Source organism: Liolophura sinensis, chromosome 1, assembly GCF_032854445.1.
Source record: "Liolophura sinensis isolate JHLJ2023 chromosome 1, CUHK_Ljap_v2, whole genome shotgun sequence".
NCBI classification, from domain to species: Eukaryota; Metazoa; Mollusca; class Polyplacophora; order Chitonida; family Chitonidae; genus Liolophura; species Liolophura sinensis.
In genome coordinates this window covers 20,728,619-20,752,197 of record NC_088295.1, presented here as the reverse complement: position 1 = coordinate 20,752,197, position 23,579 = coordinate 20,728,619, and the positions used below count along the sequence as shown (strand labels likewise).

Here is a 23,579-nt window from a genome sequence, read left to right as displayed (position 1 = left end):
TGTGCGTAAGACGAAATATATACGCGGTCCTTGGCACGAGAAATCTTGTTCACTTCGCCACAGTATCTGCATTTAAGTGAAACAGATCAGATATTAACCCAACATGCCGCACTTCATGAATTCTGTTTTTGCTCATATCGCCCGATATTGACTGAGACTAGCTTGATTGACAATGCTAAGCTTTATATTGTTCATAAGTTACACTTCATATTGTTCATGTATGGGAAACATTCACCAATAAGGCAGACCTATATATAAATAAATTAGAAGATTAAATTCAGAAAATGGGACGAAATCCTTAATAATCAGACCATAGTAACTTATATCGAACTTATTCTGAATTAAAAAAAAAAGAATATATATATATATATATATATATATATATATATATATATATATATATATATATATATATATATAATTCAGAATAAGTTCAGTATAAGTTACTATGGTCTGATTAGTAAGGGTATATATATATATATATATATATATATATATATATATATATATATATATAGATAGAGAGAGAGAGAGAGAGAGAGAGAGAGAGAGAGAGAGAGAGAGAGAGAGAGAGAGAGAGTGAGTAATGCTGCGGTATAAGTAAAAAGTCCGTGATATGTAAAACTTAATGTTATATACAAATAAATTCATTTTTGATCAAAACACAAACATACAGAATGTATATACACACGTGATCTGTGTATCGTAAAAATTGTGAAACATTAAATATGAAGAAAAACTTTTGATGTGTAAACCATACATTTTGTACAGTGTCGACTACATAGAATTTCGAGTATGGAGGATAATCAACCGGTCCTTAGTGATCGAAAATCGCAGCTTTCTCTTGAAATCCACGTTTATGTCATTACTACATGTATATCCTCGTGTTATCTCTGCCTTGGTTAAAGGCTTAATAATAATAAAAAACACACATAAGTTTTTATCTTGTGTCGTGCACGAAAATAAAACAACCGAGAAAACATGAATTGGGGCGACATAGTGAAGATTGCAGTATTTGTGCAGTTGTAGAATTTTCCCTAGTTGTGAGTTCGAAAGTTCAGGTAGTAAACACTATAACTTTTTTAAGTAGAGCGATATGTACTGAACTTTGATTATTGTAGAGTATATACATGTAGTTCAATCATGATTACATGTGAACCCAGGCTATTACATGTATTAATCACATGCAGAAACGTCACATGCACTTTTCAAGTCGGCAAATAATGTGGTATAATGATGTGCACACACTGAACATAAAGTTTTTACAAAATACGGTTTAACTTTGTGCCGTGTACATTTTGTATCGTGACGGGAAATTCTCGATTCCGTAGTAAGACAGTTACCTTTCTTTCAGATTCCACCGTTCTGGTGTAACGTGAGATGCATCTTTGACCATATACATGAAGTCTTATTATGTATAAGGTCGCCCATTTCAGCTATACTTTCAGACAACACGTTGCTCAAACGATAGGATTAGATTTTCTACAAAGGGCCTTCTCAAAAAATATTTGTGTGCTTTGAATACAACCAAGGGGGTAACATAATCTTAGCCATATGCCTCGCTCTATACGTCGGCTTAACTCATTTAAAGGGCATACGCACTGAAACATTTCTGCGACTTGGCGTGTTGCTATGTCATCCATCTCATTTGACGTCAAATTATGAACAATGTCATTCCACTTCAAAACACCATGACACTAATTCCATAGTGACAATGGGTAGATGGCCTACATAGACTGTTTATGCCAAAGCCCCATCAGTCACATCTACATCATCATGTTATCAGTAGAATCAACACCCAGACAAAAACAACCATTGCCTCTTTGCGTATTATCCACATGTTATCTGTTCTAGATATAGTGCATGGTTTCATCCTTTAATTGCCACCTGTACGTTTCTAACATTTTCTTTTATTTTCGGTCATGTGATACACTGATTGCTTGCTCTCTTCAAGACCTTCAAAGCTTTAACCCAATAATCACGAAGTGATGGGGCAAAGGAGTATCCAGAATATGATATCTAGTACACCAATTTCAAGTACCAAGGTAACCAAAAATGCCAGGTTTTCCCAGCGATATCTTTTAAATCGCATTTTTAAGCTCACTGCTATGTAAATGAATACACTGAGGGTCACAGCCTGCAATCTCTAAACCGTGTTATTCTTTAACCATGTAGATGTTCCACCTACATTTGTCGTCAGATTTTTAAGACGTGCGAAATCAACACCCCGAACTTATGCCGAGAACTTTAACTTTTTGTTAAGGCTTTATCTTTTTGAACTAAACACCCACGGGATTTAGGGTAATGTATTCATGTGAGAGCTTTAAAAATGAAGCTATTGCCAATCCCGTCGTGTAACGACATATTTACTTCTACGCTTTAAAAATCAAATCAGTTTTATGTGTTTTACACTAAATTAATGTTAAATTCGCTTATTTCCTCTGTCATCAGCACACTATTTCAACATCTTATTGCATATAAGTGAGCATATATTTCATTTGTACTATGTGAGATTAGAAAAAAATGTTTTAAAATCTATTCTGTCTAATTTTAAGAGAACAAACTCAGCTGTCTTTCGGTTACAATGTATTTTACTTTACGCTTTATTCCTCTATATTCATTACCTGATAGACGACTGAAATACCTTTCCTGATTCTCTTTCAGTTAGGCCGTTAATTGTGTGAGTTAATTCTAAACGGAAATAAGCTTTTCTCCAGTATAAATGGAGTGCTTTTGGCCAGAATATGATTAACAAATGAGTCACTTCTAAAATTCTTAGATATTTATAAAAGTGCCATGTCTAGCCGTCATTACTGTCCAACACTTTTACTACATATGTTCATACTGTCCAACGAAGGACAAAGAAATCAAATGTTTGACTGCCTCAACTTTTGTGAAACATTATACAGAGCAGACAGAAGTATACAGTGTTAGAAACTTTTGGATACACTGAGCATACGTCTATTATGACGGCGGTGTCATTCACTCAGCAACGTCTCTGCCGTTGTTCAATTTCAAATATCTTCACAGTTTTATTCTTTATCTACAAAACCGTAAAAGTGACATGGTGAAAATAATATTTTTGCAAGAGAAAACATCTTTTTTGGAAGATAAAAGAAAATGATATGGTCAAAAAAAATTGGGGGAGAGAAAATCTTTATTTAATCCCCGACTTAATTGGCCAATCACAGGTCGTTTGCCATCACAGAGCCAATATGGCAGCCACAGATGAGCATCTCTCACTGACAACTACATGTTTTGACTAGGGTCTTAACATGAGATGAATAACTTGTATTTTACATCAAGAACAAGGATTACAATGGACATGATCGCCTGCACAAGTCTATTTCAATCTGTTTAAAAACACATATTCTCAGCTGCTAAGCTACAGTGCTTGTGAACTTCTTGTACATGTACGACTTTGCTTGACAGGCACGACTAGGTCTATGCAGAAACAGTGACGTGCCGAAAGAATAAAAGAGAACATCGCTTTAGACCGACATGTTTTAGGCAGCAATGCATTTTCCTAAAATCAATGAGGCAGCTTATTACAAAACAGATTTCAAAGAGACATATATGAACTATAAATAAAAATAAACTACAAAATACAACGTGCAGCCCCGTCTTTATATAGCCCAGCTGAGTTCTTATTCTCAGCTGCAACAGCTATATGTGGGCTATACACGTACTTGATCCAGCCATGGGGGAACTAAGGCAAGCTATACATACAATAGGGCCAAAGGCCTTTACTTCCTGTCACATACATGTCTGAGGACAAGTGTGACAAGCTCAAATCTTAACGTATTATTTGGTTGAGTGTTTACTTATTAATAATAATCCCAGATTGTTGGAGGTTATAGTATAAATCGTGTTGGCGTTTCTCTTCCTCTAAAAGAACATTTCGGAACTGAGAATGTAAAATTTGCAACAACAAAGCTAATTTGCAAAAGCATAGTGGAACTGACGATAAGGCAGTAGCACCCTATATATAAATCAGATTATAGCTTGACCGTTATGATTGGCCAATTGTGTCGGTGTTTGATGTTATGTATATTGACCCCTCTCGTACATAGGACCGTGTATAGCCAAGGGGAAACACACGGCCACCCGCAGGCTGCCTTCAGACCTTCTAATTTACGACGGGAGAGAAAGCGAGCATGAGCTGAACTTGACCTCACATCGACTGCATTGGTGACAGGTTCCTGTATGGGTCATTGCACGGCGCTGGAACGCTACACACCTTGGCCATGGAGACCCTTCAATCATCAAAGGTACGCTGCACAACCTGCTTAGGTTGTAACACTGGGAATTTTGTCAGCATTACATTGCCAGTTATTACAGGCAGTAATCTGATTTACTTTTATTCAGTTTTACTAATATTATGTGCGAGTGGATTAGTGACAACGACCAAATGGCACGATTCTGACCGAAGCTGAACTAAGACGCTAACTGAATTCTGAGGCATAAACTCCGGATAAAATTTCCAAATTTGATCACAATAAGTACAACAAAATGTTCCGTCCACAATTGTTTATTTTCATGTACAAAGATGACGAACGCTGCCACTGAGGTGGGATTTACTTCTTGTTTACATTACATGAGCTAGGTACAACGATTGGGCCTGACTTTGTCTGACGAGGACTTAACATGCGCCTGTGGTTTATTGAAGTGCACATGAAAGACACGATCCGGTTCAAACGGGTCATGCACCTGAGATGACCAAACTGCATGGGTTATGTCGGTTATTTATCTGCGAGACGTACAGACCGATACTTGATATTACACAAGAAAATACAAGACAGCCTGACTACCAGTAACGGAGAATGTTGTGAGTTGTCAGACTGAAATTTGGTAATCTGAGTATACTACCTCTTTTTTTGACTGGCATAAAGTGAGAGCCCAAGCAGTGTCAGGCATGAGTATGATACTGTGATTCACCTGAGGAAACTACAGTTCCAAACACGCTCACCTATTTCACAGAATCTATGTGAAAGTTCAATGTATAGTGCATGTATCCTAAAGCTAATTATAGCTAATAACTATATCTCCAGGGCAGATGAATGATATGCATTATTTATATAATATTATATAAGACAAGTATTATATACATTCTTTGTTACTGCTTTAATATTATATATGTGCATCGTTAACACCTTTCAGCCGGCATCCATATCAATATTCACTGCAATCCTACTCTATTACACAGAGTGAGGTTTCTTACAGAATACTTATTCTCGAGGAAAGATGTTGTCCCCTACTTCTACGTTTATTCTAAAGTTCTTCGGCCGTGTATTTTGCTGTGTGAGTGGCAATTCTGACGACATACTGTAATGACGTAGTTTACCCATTATCGCCAGTAACTGATTACATCTATGCCTGCACGTGGTCAGCAAGCGTACACCTTGGTTGTTTGATCATCGGTGGGCGCCAGTGGTCGTAGATTACCGTGAAGAGCTCACAGTTTGGCATTAATTCTAAACATTGCGCGCCGTTCACAGACTGTTTTTGAGAAATTTGTGGCTGCAACATCTTGTATGGAATTGTGAAGACTTCCTCTTACCCATCTAAATCTGTGTGGGAGCGCAGGGCTGGTTTGCTTCTATCTTATACTGCACAACACGACAGTCTAATGGTTTAAATGCAAAGGAATGATACGATTTCAACAATGCAAGAATACATACATATCCACCCAATTATGGACAAGTTCAGCAAGCATCAATAGATACGCTAACATCACGAAATTGATACGAAAACAAGCGTAATGTAATTACAAAAGTAAGCATGCAAAATTAATGGCTTAATATTATTATCAACAAAATATCTTTGTTTGAGAGTCGCATTTCCTTTACATACGGAAGGTTTCTTCACCCCAGATGAACACTAAATTGCATATGATGCAGTGCATGGCGGTTTTACCTAGTATGTGATGCTGGATCCCTATATCTATGCAGGAAACCCCCATTCTTATCGTTTCCACCAGCCACCAGCTTAAAAAATGACGATTGACGGGTGTTTCACGCATTATTTCAGCCCATTCTTATTTCTCCTACAGACATGTTCAGGAATGGGGGGAGAATTAACATTGTTTTAGTTGAGGGAAACGAACACTGTTCTAGCTGAGGAAAACGAACATTGTCCTAGCTGAGGAAAACGAACATTGTCCTGGCTGAGGAAATCGAACATTGTCCTAGCTGAGGAAAACGAACATTGTTCCAGCTGAGGAAAACGAACATTGGCCATCCAGCACTACATAACAAGGAAGGTGGTCCCTAACAACATAGTACAGTTACTTGTTTTCTTTGTTAAGATGTTGGGGGAGGGGGGTGGTCACGGCACAGGAATATACAATTAAAGCTAAGACTCCTACAAACATGTTTAAGATTGCGGGAAAGTGAACATTGCCCTAGCTGGGGAAAAAAGAACTTTGTCCTAGCTTAGGAAAACGAACATTGTCCTAGTTGAGGAAAACGACCATTGTCCTAGCTGATAAAAACGAACATTGTTTTAGCGTAACAGGGTCATTTTATTCATTTCTGTATAAGGATTACCTTGATTTTTTTTCAAGTACGAAACTAATATGACTTAGACATCACTGAGATCCCAAAATTCGTTAGTTGTGAGCGCTGTCTTTGAGCGATTAAAGTTTTTAATAGTTACTAGATTTATGGAAAAAACCTCTCCAAATTACCACAATCATGATAAATCATAACAAATTAGACAGTTTGTGAAACAGTATGTAAAACTGATTGTGTGATAAAGTGTATTTTCGATCGATGACGTCACAAACCCGATCTTTACATCCAGCGATGCAGTGAATGCCCTGAAAAATACATTTTCCCTTTTTATGTTCATTTCAGGTAACGTACATATATATGTCGCTTAACTAATTATTTCATGAACTATTCCCGTGTATGTCGGTAGAAGTTTTATAGCATGGTTATTACAAGATATTGCATAACAGTTGGGAAAAAGTGGATCTAGCCACTACCTGTAACGTGGATGCCGAGATGGCATCGTAACTTAGAGATATGTGTAACAATATCTCATAGTTTTATCTGTGCTGATTATAATGTTTATTTATTTATCTGATTGGTGTTTTACGACGTACTAAAGAATATTTCACTTATACGACGGCGACCAGCATTATGGCTGGGGGAAACGGGGCAGAGCCCTGTGAAAACGTATAAGATCTGTCACCAACCTCCGGATGGCCGTGGGTTTCCACCGGCCTCTGCCCCGGAGAGGAAGCCAGTACGATCATAGTAGGATTAATTCTTGTTCTTATAGTGACCAAGTTACATACATGCGTGCTACGAGATTATATGACTGTTAAATAGTCGTTAAAACACGTAACTTTGATGGTTTAATCACGAAGAGTTTCCTAAATGTATAGAAGTATGGAAGGCCAGAGGTACCATCGTGTTTAGATATGCTCACTCATGGATTATGAAAGAGCGCTTAAAACCTCAGTAAGCATGTAATTCTAAATTCATATAAATTCACACATAACTTCTTGATGTATGAAAGTATGGAAGCCAAAAAGGCTCATCATGTTTTAAAATATTTTCAGATAAAGTGTGTAAAGCAACTCTTAGCCGTGAATATTCTGTTCTTAATGTCAAGATGATGTCACAACACCGATAACTACACCCTGTGATGCAGAGAATGCTCTGAAAAATACACTTTCCCTTTTTATCATCATCGTCTCCTGAGTGTGTTGAAACTCCTCTTTCTGTATCGTATGCGGGCTGGGGACAGACATTCAGCCATATCATCATTCTGTATTCCGGTTTTGTTGCATAGATCCTAGAGTTCATGGAGAAATTGAACAATAAACGTTTTCATGTGGGTAAAACAGAACATCTGACAATAAACTATGGTGGACAGTTTGAACAATAAACTTTATCCGGACAAGACAGGAAACTGACAATGAACTCTGGTGGACACATTGAACTGAGACAACAGACAATAAACAAAATACAGTGGTACAAGGACGGTGACTCACTTGAATAAAAGGACTTACAAGGACTGGTTTGAGATTCCATTAAAAGTATCTACGGTTACTAGTGAGACCAAATCTTTTCTGCTAATAGGTATATAGTGCATGGTTCATGTCTGTCATAAATGAGTGAAGTGTGCTGTCTTGTGGTTTATGCATACCATAACAACTGTTCTGTGATAGATACATGTTTGTCGTATGTGACAAGATTGCATACTCACATGTGTATATGTTTATCAGAATTGATTGATTCATAATGGAAGAAGTTAAGTGCCAGATTTTAGCTTCATTGTACCAGTCCAATGTCCAGCAGTTAGAAAAAATTTGCAATCACTTGCATATCCCAATAGAGTCTGAAGAAACAAAACTACAAATAATAGACAACATTGCCCTATTGCTGGAAATAGAAGAAAGGAGATAACACTGGACAAGACATGTATTCGAATCTCCTGACATTTATTCGTGATGATATAAAGGACAAGGAAAGTGGAGATGAAAGTCATAAGATTACAGTTATTGACAGAAGATCAGCTTCCACACCTTTTCTGTGGAAAAAGGAATTTAATATCAGTGGCGAAATAGGACATCCTAGTGAAAAAAAAACCAACTTGACAATTAGCAGTTTGTCAGGTGAAGTAAATCGTGGGTTACAAAGAGGCTGCTGAAAAGAAGAAATAGTGGAGTTTGTCATTCAAACATTTAGTCCTGGCCTTGGATTTAAGGGGTAACTGGAGCGTATGGATAACCTCACTCTGTCAGGTTTAATGCAGACATTGTGCCACCATTACTGTGAAAAATCAGCAACCGAGTTGTATCAAGAGCTGTGCACAATAGCTCAACTTCCAAGGGAGGATCCCCAGAAAAAGCAAAAGTTGCAGTGAGTTTTATTCAGAACAGTGATTTGGAGACTTTTGGAGAGCTCAAAAGCGGGAGGAAACACATTATGATACCACAGCAAGGTCATGTTAATCTCAGAGGATAGGAGAGGAAGCTGAGGGTATGTGCATACTTTTTGAACCAGCAACGAATCTCCCCGAAGGAATAGAAATCCAACAGACTTTGATTGAAGTTTACAAATCCAATAGACATCTGAGTGTTTCAACTGTAAACACGACAAAGCATCCAATTTACCTCAGTCGGATGACGGTTCCTGGATATATCGAACCCGTGCGAACTGTTTTCTCTCTTACATGGAGACCATCAGATGAAGGCGTCACTAGTGCCGATAAGACTGAAGCGGATAGAAACAGATTAAGCCCGGAACAAGAATCAGTCGTCCGGAAAATGTTGAGAGAAGAAGCAGATGCCTTCGCTAAGGATGATAATGACATCGGCTGTGCACCAGGTTTGCAAATGGACATACAGCTGACTGATGATATGCCAGTACAGAAGAACTATGTGTCCATTCCCCGCCCTCTGTATACGGAAGTCGAGATCTACTTACCTGACCTTTTTTGGATCACTGGATCACTGGATCACCAAGTCGAAATTTAAGGATTATTCTCCGATAGTGTGTGTCTGAAAAGGGACGGGGGTTTACGCCTGTGTACAGATTACCGCCAGCTTAACCAAAAGACTGTCCAGAACCGTCAGTCACTTCCCAAGATTCAAGACATCTTGGACGGCTTTGCAAGTAACAAGTGGTTTAGCCTTTTAGATCATGTTAAGGCCTATCATCAAGGGCTTGTATCAGAGAGTAGTGGACCACTTACGACATTTATCACACCGTGGGGATTGTATGAGTTTAAGCGCATTCCTTTCGTTTTGACCAACGCACCGGCCGTCTTCCAGTAATACACGAATGAGTGCCTGGAGAACCTGAGGGATGATATATGCATTCCTTATATGGGTGATGTGCTGACATACAGTCCTTCATTTGAGAAACACTTAGACGATGTCACAGCAGACTTGAAAAGTTTGAAAGCAAAGGGAATTCTCGCAAGCGTGAGCTTTCCAGGAAGGAAGTCCGTTATCTTTGACCCTTAGGAGAAGGAAGCAGTATCAGCCCTAAAGGATAAGAAACCAGAGACAGTCGGAGATCTGATGAAGCTTATGGGGTTGTTGAGTTACTAACGGAGATACAGCCCAGGACTCGTGCAAAGCTGCTGTTCTGTACGATCTCCTGAAAGTTTCCCAACTGTCATAAATAAAGAAAAAGAATAAAACCAACAGAATACAGCGTTCTTTCAGCGAGACGATAGAGTGAGGGTTGAAAAATCAAAATGCCCTAGAGACACTGTTGGACATGTATGTACTTCGGGAGTAATGGCCTACCCAGATTATGATGCACCCTATGTGCTTCACACTGATGCCTGCAACGAGGGACTTGGCGCAGCCCTGTGCCAGAAACAAAATGGAGTCATGAGGGTTATTGCGCGCGATTCAGAATCCTTGACGTTATCAGGGCTGAAAAGCGTTGTCACCTTCATTAGGGTAAGCCTGAATTTCTAGTCCTGAGGTGGGCTGTCTGTAAGCGATTTCGGGATTATCTCTTCTATGCCCCTCATTCATAGTCTACACAGATAATAATCCCTTAACGTACATCCTGACCACAGCTCGCCTGGATGCCACCCATCATCACTGGGTCTTCCACCTTGCAGATTTTAACTTTACCATCATGTACAGACCGGGCAAGAAGACGCGGATTTACTCTCTAGGATGCCATTACCCATTGATTTGTTGGAAGAACAGTGTACAGAAGAGGCATTGCCTGACACAATCGACCCTTTGCCAACTCCGTTCGACAAAGAGATGGTTTCTTTTGGTATCCTCGAAACAGGTCCTGACAGACGAGAACGTGAGTGTGTTCCCGGACGAAGATACTGTTGCCCAAGTTATATCTTCAGACGAGTTCAAGAGCAGCTCAAGAGAAAGATTCGGACATTTTGCCAGGACATTTTAAGGGTAAACTTCGGGAAAGGGCTGAATTCCTTAGACGTGAATGGTCAAAGCTCTTCTTTAATGATGATGGTGTGCTCTGTCGGAAAACCACCTTGCCTGGGAACACAGAACGTACTCAACTAGTAGGCTTATTACCGCTATTGTGTCACGTAAGAGTGCTCAAGGAACTCCATGATGACATCGGTCATTTAGGCACTGATCGGACAGAGGACCTAATAAGGAACAGATTTTCTTGGCCTAAAATGAGGACTGGCACTAAACATTCCAATAATGAGTGTGACTGTGTCAAGAGTAAGCGAGCAAACATCTACAGCAGAGCTCCAATGAATAACATCATAACTACAGCACCTTTTGAGCTTATATCAGCAGACTTTCTACATCTGGAGAGATGTGCCTGTGGCTGTGAGTATATTTTAGTAATCACTGACCACTTTACCCGCTTTGCACAAGCTTATACCACAAGGAACAAATTAGCACGAACAGCGGCAGAAAAGATCTACAACGAGTCCACTTTAAAATATGGCTAGAATCCACGATTGTCAGGGGTGAGAGTCATAGACCTGGGCGCCATACTTTTTACAACAGCAACGTCCAAAGCGAGGCTCGTGCATTACGTCACTTGATCTGAGATGACTACTTTCGCCTTATGTAAACAACTGCCCGCGATGGCGAACGTATCGAACTTTTGAGCAGTGCGCTATTTACAGGCTTTGTGGGTATTATTAACACCTCCGTCCGTGCTCGAGCATGGCAATTTAAATATATTTACATACTTTCCACTTGATTTTGCATAACAGAATTCACAGGGGATACAACAATAGTTATCGTCAGTTCCTCACTGTGTTCTCGACTCTGGATGACCCAAGGCATAAACTGATATACAAGACGTTTACCATGCTCGGGTAGTTGCTTGATGTTATATCACTGATACAGCTTTAGACTCAAGGAATCTAAAAATACTTATTAAATATCTGATACTCCTCTATCAACAATTGTCACCAAATTTTGGGGGAAATCATTTCAGGTAACGTACATATATTTGTCGCTTAAATACTGATTTCATTAACTATTCCCGTGTATGTCGGTAGAAGTTTTACAGTATGGTTATGACAAGATATTACATAATAATCGGGAAAAATGGATCTAGCCACTACCGGTCACGTGGATGCAGAGATGACATCGTGTTTAACAAAATCTCATAGTTTTATATGTGTCGATTATAGTACGATTAGTTGTTGTTCTTACTGTGACTGAGTTACATACATGCAAGCTACCAGATGTATACTATATAAAACTTATATAGTTGGTAAACACGCAACTTTAATGGTTTAATCACCAATAGCTTCATAAATATATAAAAGTAAACCAACTCGTGACCTTGTAGCTGTGGCCGGTGACTTTGTTGCAGCTACCTCCATAATAACTATCAACCGTGTATATTGCAACTCTACAAGTCCGTCGGTAAATAAAACTTAGATACTGTTTTCATCCCTAGCCCAGACCCGGTGTATATGAATATTTATGACCGAGCAGTAGAGGTAGGAGTTGTATGTAGGTTACATTAGCTGGTTTATCACACTAACAGGTAGATAAGGAGAGACGGGCAGACAGTGTACACAGCTTTTACGCCTGTTCACATACATGAGATGGGAGACCAGATCCCTACCCTTGGGTTGGAACAGCCGGTCCCAGGCCCAGAGGATCTGGAAATCAGGGGCCAGAAACGCCTGGTGAGTAAACACGGCCAGTTTTACGTGAATCTAGACAAAATCAGTTTTCTGGAGAAACTAAGAAAATATATTGGCGATGGATTCACTACGTTTCTGGACATCAAGTGGCGCTGGACTCTGCTCACCTTCTGTATGGGATATTTGCTAACCTGGATAAGCTTCGCCTGTTATTACTTCGCCTTCGGCCACGTTCACGGGGATATCGTTGATGAGGGTCACCCCGGGAACTTTACCCCGTGTGTAGCCAATGTTCACTCCTTCACGACGGCCGTTCTCTTCTCTGTGGAGTCTCAGCACACCATTGGTTACGGCTACCGAGCAGTCACAGACGAGTGTCCCCACATCATCATGGCTGTCTTCTTCCAGTTCATCATCGGGCTTGGCGTCCAGTGTCTTATAGCAGGTCTGGTCTTTGCTAAACTCCAGCGAGCCAAAAAACGCTCGGAGACCGTCCTGTTTAGCAGTCTGGCATGTGTCTGTTACTTCAATGGTAAACTCCGACTGTCCATCCGCGTGGGCAATCTTCGACCTTCTCATCTGCTGGAAGTGACCGCCATGGGAATGTTGGTGAAGAAAAAGACAACTGACGAAGGGGACGAAATTCCTTTCCACCAAGAGTTCCTAGACTTCAGATCTGAGAGTGACGGTGACAACATAAATTTGCTTTGGCCAGCTGTCCTCTATCACACTGTAGACGAGAACAGTCCGCTGAAGAATGTGAGCTCGAGAGCGGTTCTGGCGAGGTACTCAGAGCTCGTGGTTGTGTTAGAAGGTGTAGTCGACTCGACAAGCCGGACATTTCAGGCTAGGACATCGTATTTACCCGCTGAAATCCTTTACGGTTATAGATTTAAATCGATTTCCCCTCGGCTGCGATATGATGGTCTGTACCAGATCAGTTATTTTGATTTTAACGCCATTGCTCCCGCCCACGTGAGACGTGAAGTAGATCGTGATCTGTCCAGGCAGCTTGCGCTGGAATCGCGTTCTTCGCAAACCAGGAATAGACTCAGCAGTGCTTCTGCCAGACTGGAGAAGATGGCTGTAGTCGATCAATCAGACGACCTTTTAGAGGAGCAGGTATCCTTTGACCGCAGTGATTCCACCAGTGAGAGTGGCTTTACTTCAAGCGGCGGTAGACATGACTTTGAAAATGGTTTAGCAGTCGGACGGATGGACCTGCGGTCGGTGGCCGCAGGAAACACTGATCCTAATAACCAGGATCCATCTGGGAGGGACTGCGTTCGGGATACAACCTTGTAATCCAACCCTAAAACTTCATAAAATACATTCCAGCTTTAAATAATTAAAAAAAAAACGTCCATGAATTAAATACCATTGTTTTTTTATTACATATTTCATAACAGTTTTAGCCGGTGATTTAGTATGGTGATTTCTAGTTTTGCTGGGATAACTTGCTCTATATGGGTATATATAAATGCTGGTGTATTTATGCAGTGAGGTTACTGGTGTATATATACTAATAACCTGATACAATTAAGAGAACTTTACAACTAAAATGCTGCCAGAACGTTTTATAGGAAATAAGAGCGGTAGGCTGGTTTCCGTCCGTCTCTTTCAGATGTCTTCAACTGGAGCTTTAGTAGAACTTAAAACGTCAGTCAAGTATATTTGTGTTAAGAACAAACCACAACATTTCATGGTCTTTGTTGCTGTATAATTCAATAAACATATTATGACGCCAATAAGAATGAAAATGTTATGAAAACTGAAAATGCTATGAAAACTATTCTTTGGTTTAAAGAAAAATGTCCTGTGTATACAAAAGACAAAGTCCTGATTATTCATCATCCATGAGGCCTATATCGTCATGAGTACAGCGGTTACATTGCGTGATTATACAGTTGGTGTGTTGTTCACTTGTGCCTGATGTAACCATGTAATACACCAGGCGACATACATGCGGATCAGTACAGGATGTACAGGATCTAATTTACGAACATGATTGTACTTGTCTGTATTTAATGCTGTACCCATTAATGGCTTTGAAATTTAGGGAAGGGACAGTTTCCGTATTACAGAGCAGTGCGCCTGGGCTGATATCCGATAATTCACTCTACAATATCACTTTTTTGTAACTATTCCACGGTTCCACATATTATAAACCTCTATAATGTGGTAATGTTTACACAAATGTCTATACAAGGATGTTTTACAGAGGCTATTCTCAATTATTGCTAAGCCCTTTTAAGTCTGTATAGTGCAGTGAATTCACGTACATTAGCTTGAGTATTTCATCATTCAAGGAGAAAACGACAGGCGTCCACACATGTAGACATCTCACCATAGTTTGATACATGTGCACATACATGTACATATTATATTGAACACAGACAACAAGAATTAATTCACCCGCCGAGCAGCCTATTGCCCTGACCCTGTTAGTTTCTCAAGTGATGAACAACCGCCTATATTCACATCTGAACATGACTGTTTTAAAGGCATCCTTCTAGGCCCTTTATTCTCAATTATCTGCTTTTTTACATTAAAGTATAGACTTTAAATTGCACTGTTATTTTTATATCTGTCACAATAAATCGTTCCTATCTGAAACGTGCTTGTGTCTGATGCATGTATGATTTCTACTTATCTCTAAACCACCAATTATATTAAGGTCTTTTTTCTTTTACAAAAAAAAAACTTCAATAAACGTTTGAAGCACATATTGCTTTGTCAGCCTGAGTGTTTGAATTACTGTATAATCCGCTGTATAGAAATATCTTAGACTGATGCTGCAGAGTTTTAGGTTTAGCTCTGAGTTATTTGCCCATTATTGCTGTCTTATATGCCTATTAGTATTCATCATTCTTACCTTACTTAAATTCTTTTTAAGTCGACAGTTTTAGTCTAAATAAATACAGCAATAATATCCATCGCATATAGTATAATGCCGGCATCAACACGCTATTATAACGCCAGGGGTTTAGAGTAAAACATGTTGATTTAGTTTAGGAATATAGTAGAACTTGTAACACGAAGAACTTGTGACATCTTTCCGTGGTTGTCCGAAGTTTATCTTAGTTGTAGGTCCACACCATCAGCAGTGTGAGAATAAGCTGTCCGTTGTCCGTTGAAATCTGCACTTATAAACATGTTAAGATGTGAATACCAGATACGCACAGTTACATCAGCCCTATAGGCAAAACTAAAAGTATATCTAGACAGCGTCACTGCAGGATGTGTCCGTGTACAATAAACTAAGCCAGTGAGCATGTCAACAAGGTTAAAGGTCATCTATTTAAATCCTGCTTTAGCACGTTTCACTGTGGTGCTTATAGACTCGCCTTATTTATGTTCTCGTTGTAGTACGTAGTACGTGTGTGTGTCCGGACGTGAACCGATCGAGTCAACAGCTCTACCCCGCAATTAGTACTAACGAGATATCAAGTCAACAGTGACACCAACGCTCAGCTATAACGCAGACTACACGGGGACATAGCCATGTGAAGCGGACCAGAGAAACATCGCTTGACATTACCAGTGCAAGGTCAATGCTTCTCTCCGGAAACCTACTATCACTATGGCGGAGGCTGCTGATGGGAAGAAGAAGAAATTCCAGTGCTTATCAAACAGGCTTTGTTCGTCGACGAAAACCAAACGAAATCATAAACGTCTGGTGAGTAAACATGGCCAGTTTTACGTGAATCTAGACAAAATCAGTCTTCTGGAGAAGATGAGGAAATATACTGGCGATGGAGTCACCACGTTTCTGGACATACAGTGGCGTTGGGCTCTGCTCATCTTCTGTATGGGATATTTGCTAACCTGGATAAGCTTCGCCTGTTATTACTTCGCCTTCGGCCACGTTCACGGGGATATCGTTGATGAGGGTCACCCCGGGAACTTTACCCCGTGTGTAGCCAATGTTCACTCCTTCACGACGGCCGTTCTCTTCTCTGTGGAGTCTCAGCACACCATTGGTTACGGCTACCGAGCAGTCACAGACGAGTGTCCCCACATCATCACGGCCGTCTTCTTCCAGTTCATCATCGGTCTTGGCGTCCAGTGTCTTATAGCAGGTCTGGTCTTTGCTAAACTCCAGCGAGCCAAAAAACGCTCGGAGACCGTCCTGTTTAGCAGTCTGGCATGTGTCTGTTACTTTAATGGTAAACTCCGACTGTCCATCCGCGTGGGCAATCTTCGACCTTCTCATCTGCTCGAAGTGACCGCCATGGGAATGTTGGTGAAGAAAAAGACAACTGACGAAGGGGACGAAATTCCTTTCCACCAACAGTTTCTAGACTTCAGATCAGAGAGTGACGGTGACAACATAAATTTGCTTTGGCCAGCTGTCCTCTATCACACCATAGACGAGAACAGTCCTCTGAAGAACGTGAGCTCGAGAGCAGTTCTGGCGCGGTACTCAGAGCTCGTGGTTGTATTAGAAGGTGTAGTTGACTCGACAAGCCGGACATTTCAAGCTAGGACATCATATTTGCCAGAAGAAATATTGTATGGATACCGCTTTAAGTGTATTGCTCCACTTGTAAAGCATGATGGTCTATTCCGGATTAGTTATATGGATTTCAATGTCGTGATACAGCAGCATTTTCTTCGACAGGTATCAGGAGATCGTCAGGGGCCTCCTATCCTGGAGTCACGTGGCTGTCAGACAGAGGACAGTGACCGAGAGGAAGACATTGATGATCTCAGAAGACAAATCACTGCCAGTGGTTTCCTTAGCTGTGACTTACGGAGGTCTGTATCAGTGGATAGTTTACCAGAGGGCATCACCGCGGAGCTTCTGGGTATGAGGGGTGACGAAGTCCGGAGCCTTAACCAAACAGCCACAGAAGATACGCAGACTTGATAAAACCGTGTATACGATATTCTGACCAGTTTTCAAAAAGTTTTTAGTTAGTCTGTGTGCAGACAAATACTGTTTGCAATAAAATGTGAAAAAACACACCTTTAAGTGTAATTTTAAATGGTCTTTTGTACCAGTTGTGTGTGTTAAGAATTGCCACTTATATGACGGCGGCCACCTTTTTATGGATGGAAGAAACCGAAATGTTGGGAGTATACCCAACCCACCTCCTCACTTAAACTACCGCCACGAAACCAGCATGGGCTCGATACGAACTCGCTACCTAATTACCTGCATGTCCGTCGGGTCACCGCTTGACCATGTTTGCTATCTTGTTCCACAATTCCACAAACCATGAACTGTTTACAAGTTACAAATTTGTCGTTGCTTGAAGGATGACGCAGTTACTCTAGTATACAATGTATACGATGATTGAAGAATTAGTGGTTACCTTTACTCGCGCCTTGGTGACCATTCTCACCCGGTTTCTCATCAGCTTGTCCTCATCCGGCTTGTCATCAGGTTGTCTTCATCCGGCTTCTCATCCGAATGTCCTCATCCGGCTTCCCATCAGGATGTCCTCATCTGGCTTCTCATCAGGTTGTCTTCATACGGATTCTCATCCGAATGTCCTCATCCGGCTTCTCATCAGGATGTCCTTACCCGGCTTCTCATCAGGATGTCCTTACCCGGCTTCTCATCAGGATGTCTTCATCCGGCTTCTCATCCGGATGTCTTCATCCGGCTTGTCATCAGGTTGTCTTCATCCGGCTTCTCATCCGAATGTCCTCATCCGACTTCTCATCAGGATGTCCTCATCTGGCTTCTCATCCGGATGTCCTCATGTGGCTTTCATAATAACCTCTATGAATGAGATCAGTTTTCACCAATTTTCACCAATGAAATACACTGTATCAGTTTTTATCAATTTAATGTAATATACTCTTTGATAAGTGTTATTAAGATTCAACGTCCCGTTTTTTTTTAAGGGATTAATTGATGTATAGTTCCTTAGTCTTAAATAAACATAGGTTTTCACCTGTCTTGGACTTTTATAGGCTTAACAGTCGGCTTAGTTCGATCTGTGTCACCAGAACAGGAAGCTGAATGGAGAAACAGCTAAAGGGAGACAACTCTCAGCATGCAGTTGAAAGAAGTAGTGACGTTTTGTCAGAGGGTCTATTCCGAGTAGGGCTACAGTTGGACTGTTGGTTGAGGAAGAGTTGGATACGCCACATTCATGGCTGCTCCAGGTCACATACGGCTTAGTAATCTTAGAGAGAGAAAGACACGGACAGTTATGTGCGTTGTGTCAGTCTGCGCGGATGAATTGTCTTTGTGATTGTCCAAAGACATGATAAACGTTATAATCTACGGAAGTGAAAGTTTACTGGCATTTATTATTAATATAAAGGTGAAATGTCAGGATTTCCTTCACTGATAAAAGTGATATCTCACTGGTTAGAGTTAAATAACATTTTCGTTATAACACACCCCGACGCCATGACGTCACACAGAAACAGTTTGTTTTATGACGTTTCAATCCGAGCTTAGCAGAATGACGTCATAATACAGGTTCAGTCAACTTTAACATTTCTTACGTCACGCAACAAGACACGACGTCACACAAGACGTCATGTGCGACGTCACACTATATACACACGTCTGTGACGGCCTACAGCTAAAAGCATTGTTTAAACTTGTTCAAATACACAGAATCACGATATTGTCAAAATATAAATAATAAACAGAACATTGCACAGTGAAGGTTGAATATCATAAATATTTTCTCGTGAAAGGTGGAAATGATAACCCACTCGACACGAATCATTTGAATGGGATATCATTTCCACCTTTCACGAGAAAAATATTCGTCATATACAATCTTCACTGTGCAGTATCCTCCATTTTATTACCATACTCAGGCCATGCAGTGGAGTAAAGTGTACTATATCGGCTATGCGGTCTGGTAAGACATGAATATCTACCAGGGAGATGAATATTAAACCAAATAATGCAGTCAAAGGGTTTTAACTGTTAAGAATTAATTATGTGTGAAGACATATTAGTCCAGATGTATGTCCATTTAGATGAGGTGCATGGATAATCCTACACTGAGAGAAAAGTTTGGGTCAACTGATTCAAAACTCGGAGTTATGCAACTCAGCTAATGCAACTCAATGAGATATTGTCGACCCTGAAAACTCACGTGATTCTTTCGTGACTCAGCTTATCCGGTAGTAAGACTCAGTTTTCTGAGTAGAATTAGCTGAATTGTGTAACTGCGACTTTGAGACAGTTGACCCAAACTTTTCTCTCAGTGTAACAACTTCGTTCAAATATTTGGAAATGTTTGGATAAGTTTCAAACGCCTTGCCAGGCTAAAAAAAAGGCTAGGGAAAGACACATGTACAACCTGGAATTCGCGCTGGAAGCTATAGATCTTTTATATAAGGCATAACGAGGTCAGTATAATCGAGGGCGGGTTAATTATTTGTTTATTCATTTCTTTGATCAATGTAACCGGAAGGCTACCTGGATGTTTATGGTACAGATAAGTTGTAGAAACTGACGCAGACGAATAAATACCAACTTAATGGTTTGTCCAGGGCTTAAAAATATATGCATGTTTATATGGTAATGTCTTCTTCCCAATGTGGCGGCTACTTTGATACCAAGAACAACACTATGTGAACAAAGTATTCTGTTCTTGAGAAACACTAAACATTTAGTATTTCTTATTTTACCCTGGTATAGCATCTTTTGTACTACATGGAAACCTATAGGCCTACAGCGTGGATATGGAAAAAAAACTTAACGTATTCAATCCAGACAGGCTACCAGTATTTCTAATTGTTACTTGGATAAAATGTTTGTGTGAGGCGTAAATAAACTAATAAATATACAATGATTTTTTGAATTGACATTTTTTAAAAGCGTTGATAATTGCCAAAATTTGGAACGAAAACAATTTAAGATCTTTATATTGTCTCAAGTGTATAATTAAATCCACCTCCACCACCAAACCTCCATACCCCTCAGACAATCGAGGTCTAGATTTGACACACATATTCCTTCGACTGTGGATTGCACTTGATTTAAGTTTGAATTGATTTTACAACTTACTTTTAATTTTACAAATTTAAAATTCTAACGCAAAAAAAAAAATCACACCTGCCAAGAACGATAACTGATAACTATTTATCCTTTGTTCGATTCTACTGCAGAGTATTCTCCCCTTAATCAATTTCAAGGAAAGATAACTCTGAAGGCCAAATGTTGATAAGTGTTGTTACTAGGGTTACTTCCCCTTAGTTCTTTTCCAGTACAAAATTTTTGATCACCTTTAAAGGTTTGTAAAGGATTTTGTCCACACAGACATCATTCATCAAATACCTGGAGTATGTTTTACGGACTTCGACTTTTCAATCATTTGCACATTATCTGAAGATTCAGTTATTCAAAAGACTTACCGGTAGGCGTAACTGTTTCTTCCTATGTACACTGACAATCAGATCCATTAATCACATTAAAATTTAGTCGTGCTGGTATCGGTAACATACTTTTTGTAATATCCATACGGTGAAACAAGAAATCAAAGCTGTTTCCTTGCAGCCAGTGGTGATGAGGTTTGCTCAGAAAGTGATGGGTCCACTCCGGAAAATCAGTTGCGCTATGATCACGATTAAAAATCGATAAATGATCTCTGTTCATTTAACATCTACCAGATTAGTAAACTCCAGTAAGGAAAGGTTGTACAAAAATTATAGAAGAAAAAAAAAAGTACAAAATGAATTTTCCAAATTTGTTGGTGTCCTCGATGAGGAGTTCAAACTGTCCCGTTAGCGTTTCAGCCATTCTCTTAGCCATTTTAGACATTTTAAATCAACTGCGATACTTGTTAACATTTACCAGGGGACAGTATACACAAATGTATCCCACCCCCTCCCATACATACAATCAGAATTTACATCTAGTATATAGTGATGGTATTTTTAAACTATTATAAATTGGGACATCAACAAATAATGTTATTTTATCAACTATATCATTTTATAATTGAACACAAAATGGAAAAATTCTACTGAATTATCAATATACAAGGAGGAATATAAATTGAACGTTAACATAAAACTTAACACTACCCAAATACTTGCCAAAAAAATCATGTTTTCCCTTACTTTTTAAAAGGGTAGTGACTTCTGCTTGAAAAAAATGCTAGAAAACAAATGAAATATTTTGGCTTCTGTGCCATATTGTTTGCATATATAAAGTATTTAGCGTACCAGATGCAAAAGTTAATTTCTCTAAAGAAATCCTCTCTGAACTAACCATAAGGATAAGAACTTCTGCTCTTTAGAAAGCATTATACTGAAGTTAAGGCATTGAGACAGCCACTGCTGAAATAAAAACTGTGTTTAGCTGAGCAAGTAACAGTATTGTGCTTAGTACTATCTATCTGGTCACACCAGATACAGGTAAGGTTTTCCAAAACTGTTGATGAAAACAAATAACTGTTACAGGGATAAACACAATGTAACAGTTTAAACTGCATAGACTGAACTTTGTTATTTACTCCAACCTTGTAAGGCAGAGTCCACAATAAATCGTCAGTAACATGAAAATTATCAGTAGATTCTTAACATCAACATTTGTGGAATATTTTTCGACAAGGAGCTGGAAAAAAAATTTGTTTTCATTTTACCACTATTTAAGCTAGTATCATTTATTTTTGGAATGTCAAACAACAATTCTGGCCTATCTGTATTTCCTGATAATTTATCAGTGAGAGGGATTTTGGTCGAAGCAGTTTCCATATTATGAATAGGTAAGGTGATAATGGACAGTCTTGTTTTAGTCCTCTTGAATTACTGAACCAATTCGTAGGTCTACCTTTATTAACAACACAATTCCATGTTCCACTGTAAAAAAGCCTTATCCACTTGCAAATGTTTCATTAAAATCGAATACCTGTAGGGGTCTCTCCAGTAACTGAAATTCTTCAGAGTCAAACGCTTTTTCAAAGTCAATAAAAGGCAAAAATTCACTACATCTTCATAGCTATCTGATAAATCCAACAGGAATCGCAACTTTTGACCTATATATCTTCCTTTAACAAAGCCAGTTTGTGTTTCATGTATAATATGTAGTATGACCATTTTGATTCGGTTTGTTAACACTTTTGCAAGTATCTTGTAATCTGTGTTTGGCAAAGTGATAGGGCGCTAATTCTTTAGATAACTTGGGTCATTTTCAGCTCTTTTTTGTTCCCCTGGAGAGATTTTACTACATCAAGGAATTCATCCTGTGAATAGGGTGAATCAATGGCATGGGTTTCAGCTGCCGAGATCAAAGGGGCATCTATATTTCCTATAAGAGAGTCAAAGTCATCATCAAAATAAGTATCTCTCATGTTTTGAAAAATATAAATTAGAATAAAACTTGCATGATTCTAACAGGATTTCATTGAGATTTGTTTTTAGAACACCAACACCATCAATAAGCTTAAAAATTGTTTTTTTGTGGGCACATGATTTTGCTAAATTAAAAAAGCATGTCGTGGATTTTTTTCGTTTTTCTGCACATCGCATTCTAGATCTAACCATTGCACCTTGAGCTTTTTTCTCATATATTTACTCTAATATTTGCTCCAACTGACTATCAATAATCGTCAGCTGATTCATTAAGTCTTGCTCATTTTTCCCTGTTAACTGACATTTCCCTAGAACTCTTAATTGCAACATTCATTACTTTATATTTGATCCACTCAAATAAATGAGTAGGAACCCAGTTATTCTGAGTATCTTTTAATGAGGAACTCATAAAACTCCTTTCCACCTGCATCAAGACGGTCCAAAGCTGTAAACTCATTTGTTCTTTCCTTTATTACGTGACAATTATCGATGTACGCGTGTAATCATAAAACATACATGACGTAGGCCTACACACGCACTACAACGTGACAGGAGAGAACGATGCGTTCTACTGCCATTTGGACCATTTGCTCGTTCTCGAGCCTCCCATTTTGACCACTATTGCTATTATATAATAGTCCCAGATATAAATTGCTCAAATTCTTTTATTTGTAGACATAAACAGCATAAAATGATATTACTCTGGA

The 23,579-nt window shown here is 39.3% G+C and overlaps 2 protein-coding genes across 2 annotated transcripts; both read left to right on the top strand.

The window, feature by feature from the left end:
* Window positions 1-12,542: 12,542 nt before the first annotated feature.
* Window positions 12,543-15,966, top strand: LOC135481825 (ATP-sensitive inward rectifier potassium channel 10-like). The gene has a single exon (XM_064761549.1). The coding sequence runs from the start codon at window positions 12,547-12,549 to the stop codon at window positions 13,891-13,893; it is 1,347 nt and encodes a 448-aa protein (XP_064617619.1). The 5' UTR covers window positions 12,543-12,546; the 3' UTR covers window positions 13,894-15,966.
* Window positions 15,967-16,171: 205 nt separating this feature from the next.
* On the top strand, window positions 16,172-19,201 carry LOC135481826 (ATP-sensitive inward rectifier potassium channel 10-like). Its single transcript, XM_064761551.1, has one exon. It carries the CDS (start codon window positions 16,172-16,174, stop codon window positions 17,459-17,461), a length of 1,290 nt encoding a protein of 429 aa, XP_064617621.1. The 3' UTR covers window positions 17,462-19,201.
* The last annotated feature ends 4,378 nt before the right edge of the window (window positions 19,202-23,579 follow it).

What these genes read in the sequence shown, in the direction of transcription:
- LOC135481825 (XM_064761549.1), top strand. Translation starts at nt 12,547, where the DNA reads ATGGGAGACCAGATCCCTACCCTTGGGTTGGAACAGCCGGTCCCAGGC.
- LOC135481826 (XM_064761551.1), top strand. Translation starts at nt 16,172, where the DNA reads ATGGCGGAGGCTGCTGATGGGAAGAAGAAGAAATTCCAGTGCTTATCA.